This window comes from Thamnophis elegans, chromosome 1 (genome assembly GCF_009769535.1).
Source record: "Thamnophis elegans isolate rThaEle1 chromosome 1, rThaEle1.pri, whole genome shotgun sequence".
Classification (NCBI taxonomy): domain Eukaryota; kingdom Metazoa; phylum Chordata; class Lepidosauria; order Squamata; family Colubridae; genus Thamnophis; species Thamnophis elegans.
Genome location: NC_045541.1, coordinates 123,842,911 through 123,855,152, shown reverse-complemented (window position 1 = coordinate 123,855,152; position 12,242 = coordinate 123,842,911). Strand labels below are relative to the sequence as shown.

Here is a 12,242-nt window from a genome sequence, read left to right as displayed (position 1 = left end):
CCTGAAGGCTGCGGAGGGCAAAAAATGACCCTACGAGCAAACCAGGTTTCTGGTTGCTTGTAGGGTAATTTTTTGCCTCCCGGAGCCTTCATGGAAGTCTCCTGAAGGCTCTGGAGGGCTAAAACCAGCCCTATGAGCAAACCCGAAGTCTGTTCCCAAACTTCTGGTTTGCCTGTAGGGCCAGTTTTTCGCGCTCTGGGGGCTTCAGGGAAGCTCCTGAAGACGCCAGCGGGTCTCCGGGAGGGCGGGGAGGCTGTTTTACCCTCTCCAGGCTCCTATAATGCCTCTGAGCCTCGGGAGGGCGAAAAAAGCATGCCAAAAATGGGAGGAGCGCTGGCCATGCATGCACTGTGGTTGTGCACACAGCATTATGGGTGTGGCATGCCCGCGCACGACCCCCTGCGCTCCCCCTGCTTTTAGCACACGAGCCAAAAAAGGTTCCCCATCACTGCCCTAAGCAATTACTTATCACTTAATTTGTCAAGTATCAGAATTAAACTAGCTATAGTTCTTCCAGAACTATAGCTAGAACTATAGCTAGAATGACAAAGCCTAAATTGAGCCGCACTATCATTTGAAAACATCCCATAATCTACTTAAGTAACTTTCTAGTAATACAATTCTTCAGACTTCTTTTTGTGGATGTAGACATGCGGACAGACATTTTTATAAGTGTGTATATATCTACATGCGCACACTCCTTTACAGCTTAGTTTCAGGAAAGAATCCAGAAAAGTCTTTGTTGTGGTTCAATTTGAAAGTAGTGAAAAAAACAATCATATATTCTTTTCATCTTTTTGTAACTAGTTTTATTGTATATTATTATTATGCACCCTATACATTTTAATTTAATTATCAATGAATTAATACTCAATAGTTAGCATTTATGGAGTTATCTCGTGGAATAATTACAGAACTAAAATGTGTGTCTAAACCCTTAATCAAAAAAGCCATCATCTTGCCCACCCAAATGGCTGTTTGATACTTAATATTGCATTTTTCACATTCTTCATTGAGCATTATGGTGTCACCTACAATTATGACTTAATTCATAGAAAACAAAATTGTTCTTGGAGAAAAAACTAGTCCTCTTCTTGTTCTGTCTTGACTAGTGTTACTTTGATTGAATATTTTTATAAGTAACACAAGCTATTGACAAGGAAAAAAGGTGGGTTTCCTTTTTTCACCCTAACAGTTTTTTACCATTTAGAAAAAAACTTTTTTTAGGTAGTGGCAATAACCCATAAATATGGTTTATTAATGGACCACTCTTGAAGAACAATACTTTCAGGTAAGCTATTTTTATATCTTAATATTTTATACTATGTGATTAACAGTGGAATATTTTATGCAGTGGACATATGATCTTAATTCATTCGATCTTAATTCTGCTGCTCTTTATTGGGCTATCTCTATAGCCACTGCTTCAAGAATGGCATAGGGTTTGATACAGGGTTATAGCTGAAAAGTGCATATACCAGGGCCTTTGACTATAACGATCTTTTAATAATGTAAGCAATATTTTAATCATACCATTGATGTTTTTAGAATTAAGGTAATTAAGGGAAATGTTAACATCTTATTTGTTCTGCTACTATAATAGTTTGGGTTTCATTTTAAATAGAATTGATGTTTCAATAATTAATTAATAGTATACTATTAGTAGTATTATTTCTAATCAATTAAAAGTATTCCCAATTAATCATTTAATGAAATATAAGGCTACATGAAATAGCAAGTGACTACCAATATTTTTTAAAAAAACATCTTCTCTTATATAAAGGAAGAATACCTTATAAATTATTTAATTTGATACATGATTGTAACATCTAAAATATAATATTACTTCAGAAATATTGTGGCTATAAATTTCACGATAATAGAATATGTAAAACTGAGCAAACATTCTTTAGACAGATTGTCATCCTAATGTTAAAGTAATTTCATCTGAGAATAATATTTGTATTCTAATTCCATTGTAACTCATAATAATGTTTTTATTTGTTTTATAACCAAGGATAACCCATATGTTTCAATGGTTAAAAATGGATGGCTTGTTTTTCAATTTTTATAATTACAGTTTTGTGAATATTTAGACACTCTTCCTTATTATTTAATGAAATATTAGCAGCTTGGTGTGAAGCATTTTTATCATATTTATCTTACAGGATTCCAAATGTTTAGTATTCATTTTTGGTTTCCTCTTTCAGCAACAGGAGATAAACCAACATTTATTTATTTATGACATGCTGCTTTTTAGTAAGCAACATCTATATTTGAGATTATGTTTTTAATACAACTATATCCATATATGAAATCATTTTGTACTCAGTTATTGTGCTATCATAAATGCAGCATGTTTAAAGCAATAGTTTGCCAGGGAACAGAGCTGATTAAGGTATTATATTAGAATTGTGTAGAATATTCAAAAGACATTATTTGAAATCATATTTTTATAATTGAAGAATCTTCCTTGAGATCATTAAAATAGCCATGTCCTTTTACAGGGCTCATGCAATTGCTTTGAAAGCTTATTTCTGTATGAGTGTGCATCTGTAATTGCTTTGCTTTATTAGTGCTTTCAGAAGACGGGGGTGTCTTGATCCTCCTACCTTAAATAATTTATTTAGAGTTATTGTTATAACTCCATTTTAGTCTACTTTCCTTGTGTTGGTCTAGTAGCAAAGTTAGAAATAAGGAATCATAAATGTTTGATTACAAACTAAGAAACATTAACTGACAAGACAGTGCAAGATAGTGGAATCAAATACATAAATGTTGGATTATATTAGAATCAGCACTGTTTTAGAAAAAAAAGATGGCCATCAAATCCTACCTTATTTTAAACCTGAATATTGGAGAAAATATTCCTCTAGTTCAGTGCTTTTCTCTTTCCTTGTGTCCTTGATTTCCCTGTTTTGTTGCAATGTTAATGAAAGCACACTAATAAAAGGAAGGAAAAAATATAGCTTATTATCCATTCAAATATGTATCAACTTAATGAATGGAACAAATGGTCTTGTGAATTAAGGTTGCATTAATAAGATTATCACTTTATGAAAAACAGGTGCAATTTCAGTACTATAGTATAGATGGTGTGCCTATTAAAGACATACTGTATGCTAACTGTGGGATATAAGAAACCTGTGACCTCCCAGATGCTGCTTGACTCCAATTCCATCAGCCTCACTGAGGGTAGCCAATAATTAGGTATGATTGATATTGTAACTGAAAAATTCTGGTTCCACCTTTAATATACTATTCTTAATATATTGGATCTCATTTTAAGTTATTATGAGAAAATATAATTTTAAAATAAAAGTGGAAAGTACTACAGGTCAGTAATGAATGAAACTAGGAGTATATTGAAAGAATTAGTTAATATCAATATTTGAAATTTAGTTCCAATACAATGATTGTTTGCTGGTGAATGAGTACTCTGGCCATAACTGTACTTCCTTGAAATGTTGTTATCTTCCCTCTTCTTTCTGGCATCTCTATTCTGTAAGATGTCTTAAATCTCTTATTTGTTATCATTTTCTTCATTTTGCGTGCTCTTCCAACAAATTTTATGAGAGAAGGAGAAAGAAGAAAATTGACCATTGGTGTGGTATACATGCAGTTACCAAAATTGGGGTGTGGGGAATAACAATAATGGGCAATAAATGGAAGTAGCACTAAATTTTTATCGGTAGCATTAATATGTCTTTTCTCCTTTACCCGAACATACAGATCTTCTCAGACATTTTTTTTCACTTGTGCTTTTACTCTCATAAATTCTAAAGCTTTGCCTTCTCAAATCATTATCTGCCATTTTCATTTTCTTTGTGACCAAATAAATTTCCATCAAGTTTTCGAAACATCACTTTTTACCTTTTTCTCCTGGTTATAATCTCTTATAGCATATATGCAGAAAAGGACACTAGAACAGGAAAATAGAATTCATATCCGTTAGAATAGTACAAAAGTTGTACTATTTATATATTTATGGAATTGTGATTGTTGTGGAAATTTTACCAGGTCTTATATGTTTTGGTAATGTTTTCCTTATTATAAAAAATAAATAGTTTTCTGTTCTGCTGATAATTTATCAAATTTAAAATTATTTAAATTTATCAAACTATATCAAAATTTAGTTATTTTCTTTAGCATTGAGATGAATAGATATTAAATTTTCTAAAATTATAATGTTAAATATTATCAGAGTGCTTCATACTTGAACTATTAAATGAAAATAAACCATATAGTGTCTTTGGGAAGATATCCCCTAGAGGTTTTCAAATAATATACATATCTCTTTAGCATTCTGTATGTAGTATGACTTTTCTTTTAAAGAGAAAGAGCTTTCCAATTGTTATTCCAGTCCATAATGGTAGATTTACTATCAATGTTTCCTCTTCCCCAGTCTCTTTACTGATTTTAACAGAAATGTTATAGTGCTGACATTTGATTGTTTTAATTGTGATCTTTACTTCTAAAGTAATTGGTACTTTTTTTTACCGTAAACTGAACTTTTTACAACTTTTATTGTAACTGGATTTTTAAAGTGACATTGGTCAAGCTCAGAGCTTCTCTGTATGCTACAGAATAACATTTGCATAAATCAAGAAATACTTTTACATAACAATAACCAGAGAAACTGAGATACTTACAGTTTGGGTATGTTGATAAATTTATAAATATTATTTTTATATATTTGATGTTAAATCTATTTTGTTGTTGCTATTTCTAATATGTTGAAAAGCTTGAAATATGCAAGAATTATCTTACATTATAAACAAAATTTTAAAAAACCTTTGTCTTGAAAGTTGATTTATGGCTTTCTCATTAGAGTTATATTAGATTGGTAACTCAGACTTTCCCATATTAGAAAGTGCTATGTGAAATCAATTCTTGTTCATTATAATATGATTTTAAATTGTGTAGCTTACAATTAATATTGACATAAGTTCATTTTAAGCACTAATTCTAGTATTACTTAAATTTGATTTCAATGTATACAATTATATAATGCATTTATTATATAATATAGAAATCTAAATTTATATTTTAATTGTGTAAGATAAAAGATGTAGTATTGTGGCAAAAATATAATATCAGAAGGCAAGCATTACTTTTCCAAGCATATGGTAACAGAATTGGTTATTCATCTGCTCATTGAACTTGCTGGAATTTGTATTTACTACTCTTTAGTCCCAAGAAACAATTATTGGAGAAATATTCATAGTAGCAGTGTATTTTTTTATTTTGTGAGTCTACCATCTTAATTTTAAGCCATTAATTTGTTTTACATGTGTATGCATGCATACTTGCATGCATTACTTATTGCTTGATTGGCATTAAATTCCATTAAGTTCCAATGAGGAAGATAAAATTAGTTTTTCAGGCTTTTTCTATTTAATTTTATATTACATTACATTTGTTTATTTATTTTTTTGACTGTTTGGTCTAAGGCTTGTTGAGGTTGATTTGCTCCTGAACTGCTTTGTTCCCAGACATTGCCATCATCCCCAACTACCACCAAGTCCTCTCCATCTGATCCCATGACCACCTCCAGGCTAATCAGGTATAGTATCATTCTATCATCTACACCATATTTTTCACAAGTGGCTTGCAAACTGGAGAAAAAGATATGGTGGGTTGAGGTTTTATTTATTCATTTACAACCCATAATCATGAATATTGAATGCTGTTGCTCAAATAATATCATTTTAGCCTGATAAATAACTCAGATTCATTTTTATCAACATGGCATGTGCCTCTTATGAGGTTGCAATTTCATTGCTTATATTCACATTTATTTCTTCCGAGCAGCAACTTTTGGGATTGCATTAGAGATGCTAAATATCTCTGAAGCATCCAGAGTGTAAATAAATGCAACGTGAGACTTTTAGGGCTTATGGTTTTTTAAGGGGATTTGGTACTGATAATAATAATTATATAGAATTATTTTTTTAGTAGTACATTATGTATACAAGGGGCCGGGAGGATGAAAAAACCTCATTTTAAAAAAAGCAAATTTAAAGTCTCAAATTTTAATAGGTTTTTGACACCTTCAAAAAACTTGTTTTGTTTTTTATAATTAAAGTAAAAGATGATGTAAAAATTTCAACTGTGAAGTTGTGATACCTTTTATTGTAGGTCTTATAATTAATATTTATCTTTCTTTAAAGTAGATTAAATTTTCTTCTTTTGCTAAACAAGAAAGCTGTGATTCAGATTTTCATAATATGGAAAATGGAAGGTCTATTGTGTTTCTTAAGGTGGAAGCTTGAATGAGGAAAGTGAAATTAAATCTGTATTTGCTTTTCTACTTATGCAAATGGAAAAGTAAGATAAGTGCAATAAAACTGCTTTAAGAGATAACTTAAATAATGTCGGCAATAGAATAGATACTGTTCCATTCCTTGTCCTTTTATGTCGAACTTGTGATGTATTTCTATGGTTCCCTGGTGTCTAATTCTAAGGAAGCATTAGATACTGTGAAACAATCCCTTAGGGTTCATTGCGTGAAGGTGAATAACTGAAATTAAATCCAAGCAAGATAGAAGTACTATTAGTATAAGGTGTTTTTTTTTTTTTTTTAATTTTGTTTTGTTTTTTGGAAGGAATTCTGTTTGAAATAACATATCTCTGTGCTGGGAATTCTTAATCCTAACCTGTGTCTGGGGTTTTCTAGATGCCAACAGTGACCAACTTATGTTTATGTGTCAGTTGGATTCATTTTTCAACTAGTCTAAGCTGGCAACAGTTATCCATGCCTTGTAACATCACAACTAGATTTCTGCGGTGCACCATTTATACAATAGGAATTGCTGTATTACTCAGAAATGCTAATATCAGAACAAAATAGGCAATTATGTCTATTTTAAGTAACTAGAAAGCTATGTATTGGTTACAAGTTATTTTTTTCAGGGCACAAATTAAAGTGTACTTCTATCTTTTATCATTATAGATTTAAGATCTCACTGCAAGAAGGATATGTCTGTTTTTATGAAACTTTCTAGAGGTGAACTCCATCTGAAGATACTCTTTCCTATATCACTCCTAAACTGTAGAACTTCATCTTTAGAAATGGGTTTGGTTTACCTATCTTCACCCTTGGTTTTGAGGACACATTTCTTTAAATAAAATGTTTTCATTAATATTTACTATTTATGTCCTTTTAGTTATGTTTAAATTGCATTTAAAAGAATAGTGAGTTTTTTTCTTCTTGTTGCTGCTAGCGCCCCAAGAATTTTTTTTTCAATTTGAAAGATGGGATATACAGGTAGTCTTCATTTAACTTCTACTCGTTCATCAACCATTTGAACTTACAGTAGTGCTAAAGAGGACCGGCCCTGATAGTGCGCCATTATAGTGTCCCCACAGTCATGTAATTGCAATTCAGACACTTGGCACTTAGTTTGCAGTGATGCTATTAAAGCATCCTCCATTTCCACCTTCACTGCTGATGTCCAACAAGCAAACATTAATGCGGAAGCCAGCAGGAGGTCGCAAATGGATATCAAATGACTGTAGGACACCACAACCACATGGGATTCACGTAACAGCAATTAGACCTGCCAGAACTGCAGTCTTACGTAAATGCAGTCCCATGATGTTATCTTTTTAAAACAGTGCTATTTAGTGATGGAGTTTCTTGATCCCAATTACCCTTGGTAAGTAAGAACTCCCTGCCAATCTAAACAACTGATTTTGCAATGCTACAGCACTTTTAAATTATATTTATATTAATTTTTCTATTGTGGTAAAAATACAATTAAATATCTACCTTATTACATTATGAGTCATGACATTAAGCCAAAGAAACCTGTGTATGTCTAATAAATAAAGGTTAAAATGTATTCAGTCAATAACCAGAAAAATTCAAAAAACATTTAAGAATATACGTATCCCAGGATAATGTTCAGACTACAATCAGAGCTGTTCACCACAACCAGAGATTTTGACTTCTGAGTTTTTGATTCGTGCTGGAAACCATCTTCAGGGAACTTCTCTCTAGCAGAGTATGTGCAGAGTGTAAACATAAAAACTGTGTCCAGATTACAGCTTTTCAGAATACTTTTAAGAGGTATATACAGTGGGGGCTGCTGCTGGTTTGGGACTGGTTCAGCGAACCAGTAGTTCTGACCAACGGCTGCCCCCCCTCCCCCGGCACTATCACGTCCTATATAATTGCCAGTTTTTTGATGCCATGTGCATGTTCGGAAGGCACGCAAGCAAAGCGTGAGTATGCACGCTCTCACGTTTACGCTTCTGTGCGAACCAGTTGTACACTATGTGACGCCTGCTTCTGGGTATATACCTCTATAAATTACTATATTTATAATTATAAGATAATTATAAATAATTATAATGTAATGTTGTTAGAATAACTTAAATGAACAAATCTTTGTACATTATATTATATCTTTGTTATCGGGTGTTCCATACAGCTGTCTCTGGAAGGTTAATAACAAAGGATATAATCACCTAGAAATTTTAATCAGGAATTTTAAATTACAGTCAGTCAATCAGTAATTTTAAATTACATAAAAAGAGTTTTTGAGTTTGCTTTATTAAAACCTTAGTAATAATTAATACATCTCATACTTCTTTCACTCTCAGGACATTAAGTTAGACTTCAAATTTGTAGTGTTTACAATCATGCCTTTGTCACAACAGTTTCTCTCCACCGATCAGGATAGAAATTGTGAATAATTTATATTGCAATGGTCCTGCTTCACTGAAAGCTGGTTTGATGTAGAGATTAAGGTATCAGGGTGGAAACTGGGAAATTATGTGTTCTAGTCTAGTCTAGTACTGTAACTTTGGACCAGTGACTCTGTCTTAGTCTTAGGTAGAAAGCAATGGCAAATCACATCTAGAAATACCCGCCCCCCCCAAAAAAAAACCTAGCAAGAGTCAATACTGGCATTGAAGGCAACCCGCCTACACCTACCCTCAAAAATCCTGTTTCTTCAGCATTTATTTTCTCAGATATAATTCATATTGACATTTTAATCCATTGTAACGTTAACTAAGTGAGGTGATTGCATGTGTCTGACTATAATATATCAGACGATATCATGTGCCCATATCCTGAGAGTCAGATTGTTTCAGTGGAGTTAAGGCGAAAAGAATACAACATCAAAGGAATATTACTAAAACACACACGCACACTCACCCACCCACCCACCCACACACACACACAAACATATGAGATAGTGGGCAAAAGTTCTAATTTTTTTAAAAATTCATCATAAACAGGGAAAAGTGGTATTTTTATTCCATAAAGTAGAATAAAGATGTGCTTAGTCATGTGCCTCAAATGATTCTGAAGTTTTCTAATTCTATATGGTATAGTTTTCTGTTTGCTATATCCATAGCTTTTCTGAAATCAGAGAATTCTAGTTGTATATTAAAAGTTCTGAAACATGCCATTGCTGAACATTTCTAGGCCTCAGATAACCTTGATTTAATATTCTAGTCCTTTAGAATATGTCTTAGTTCCACAATAAGGAATGCAGCAGACATATTTAAATACCCCCCCCTGGGGAAAATCATGATATTAGAGGTGATAGAGTACATACTGCAACTTAATTCTATATCAGAGAAAGATCATTTAGAATAAAACATTAAAGATAATTTACACATTTTACTCAAATCTAGATTTAACCAGGGTGTGCGCTGCTATGGGTTTGCCTGGTTTCGGGAGAACCTGTAGCTAACGTTATGGCTGGTTCAGAGAACCTCCAAATCCCACTCCTGGATGACCCACCCACCCACACGGCCTGTTTTGGAGTGAGGTAAGTGCAGGGTCCATGATCAGGGAGTGGGAAAATGGACTTCCAGAAATGGAGCCGTTTCCGGCCTCTTGGCGGACCTCCAGAGCCCGAAGGAGGCAGTTTTTGCCCTCCCAGATGATAGATGTAAGCCTCCAGAGCCTGGGGAGGGTGAAAACTGTCCCCACGCCATGGTGCAGAAGGCATAATTTTCTCCACATAGATTAGCAGAAAGGTGATTATCCATGAAAATTGAATAAGCCGTAAAAGGTTTTGTTTTTTTTTACTTTTCCAACTTATTTCAACATACATTCATTTTAACAATATTGATAAAGAGTATATAGTATAATAAGTATCATTTTAAATAAGCATGAGTGCAAATTTTACATGTGGAAAAAGTAACTATACCCTTACATTTATCATTACCTGAAATATCTGAAATTAGAATTAGGGGCACTATAAGAGGTGCAGATGATTAGAACATCATTAGAGAGGATCTCTAAAAAATCTGTTTTTTTAAAAAAATCTGAAACATTTAATCAATCCACTGTCCAGAATATCATTCACAAGTGGAAAAGTTTTCAAATTACTACCAGTTACTGGTCCTGGTCAGGCTGACCCAACAAGTTCAGTCAAAGAGCAGAGTGTAAGATGTTGAAAGAACCGCAGAATATCATAATGTGACTTAAAGCTAGCCCTCACTACTATCAAAGTGCAGCAGTCTACCATTAGAAAAATACTTCAAAAGCTAAGTGTATGTGGGAGGTCTTAGAAGAAAATCTTTTACTGTATGGAAAGAACAACAGGGCAAAACTTAAGTTTGCTCATGAACACATAGGCAAAGACTGGGATTTCTGAAGTAGCTGCTCTGGAGATACAAGGCAAAGATACAGTTATCACACCATATTGCCAGAAGAAAAACAAATACAGCATTTCATCAAGAGAACCTGTCTCTACTTGTAGAGTATCCTGGTGGAAATGTTATGATTTGGACCTGCTTTGCCATCATAGAAGTCACTATGTATTCTTCATTGTAATAGAGGGTGGTAAGGATAATGTTAGACCATCATTAAATTGTAGCTTTATCAAAAATGGAGTTTGTAACATGATAATAACCTAAACATTCCAGTAAATCCATCAAAAATGACTAAAAAATGGATCTGAAATAGCCAAATCAAAGCCCAGATCAAAATTCAATTGAGATGTTGTAGAGAGATTTCAAATGAAAGAAACCTCTCAAACATAGCATAATTGTTTTTGGGGTGGTTTTTTTTTTTTTTTTTTTTTTTTTTTTTGCGTGAGTGGGGAAAATATTCTTCCAATAAATATCAAAGAGACTGGTAGACAATTATAAGAAATACCTATTATGAGTCATTTCTGCCAAGGAAACAATGCAAGGCATTAAAGCCAAGGGTGTACTTACTTTTCCACAGAAGGAAATTGGGTATTAATTAATTTTCTATTGAATAATGATTTCAAGGTCATTTTTTTTGTTCAAGTACAGCTTGAATAAAGGTAAAATATTGATATGCCAATTAAGTTAAAAAGGGACAAAAATTATATGGAGTGTGAATATTTTTTCACATGATGGTACAGTAACTGGTGAATATATGTCAGAATTTCACAGGAGATTTTTTTTTGTCACTTACTACTCTGTGTATGTTATGAACATACTGTGTTCAGAATACACAGCTTCCTTGATAACTCTTTCTTGTGAGCTCATTGTTTGATCTCCTTACTAATTTACTTTTCTATGTTACACTGGAAAAAAAATCAAATGACAGGTAATGTGAAGTTGGGAAATTTTATAAATTGAATTTAACAATTCAATATAATCTTGAGATATGAGAAAAATACCTTAAAATAGTTAACAGACAAATACAAATATGTGTATATAACAAAAAACAAATAGATGTGCAAGATGAAGTTACCTGGCTTGATACTACTATTTACAAAAAAGATTTTGGAATGGTAGTTGATTTCAAATGAATGCTACAATTTTCCTACAGTATTTAGTGTGTGTGTGTGTGTGTGTGTGTGTGTGTGTAAAATAAATGTATATGCATACACCATAGAACCCTATTGTATCAAAAAGGTGCAAAAATATGTATTTCCAGAAAATGGTATGCACACACATTAGTTTTTTATTACACTGATTCACAAACTATTTAGTAGAGTTACAGTATTAAAAATGCATAATACATTTTTGTATATAGTAAATGTTCATTCCAAGGTAATTATTGATTGAACAAATAATGGAACTGAACTGATCTTGAAAATAACAAATTTGATAGAAAAAGAAATATTCATCTTTGCCTTTTGATTTAGTCAGTTTGACAAGAAATGTAGCACTTTCATTCCATTGTGTTATAAAATATGTCCAGCGGGTTACTTTTTGCAAAGCTTGTTATATTGATTTAACTACCGTGTAAATATGCTAACAGATATAACTATTCACAAATCTACCGGAATCTG

At 32.7% G+C, this 12,242-nt stretch overlaps 1 protein-coding gene across 1 annotated transcript in view; it reads left to right on the top strand.

The window, feature by feature from the left end:
- Positions 1 to 12,242, top strand: part of NOVA1 (NOVA alternative splicing regulator 1) — a 128,363-nt gene that overhangs the window by 92,129 nt on the left and 23,992 nt on the right. Inside the window, 1 exon segment of the mRNA XM_032209622.1 lies at positions 5,496 to 5,561. Coding sequence (XP_032065513.1) covers positions 5,496 to 5,561 — 66 coding nt within the window.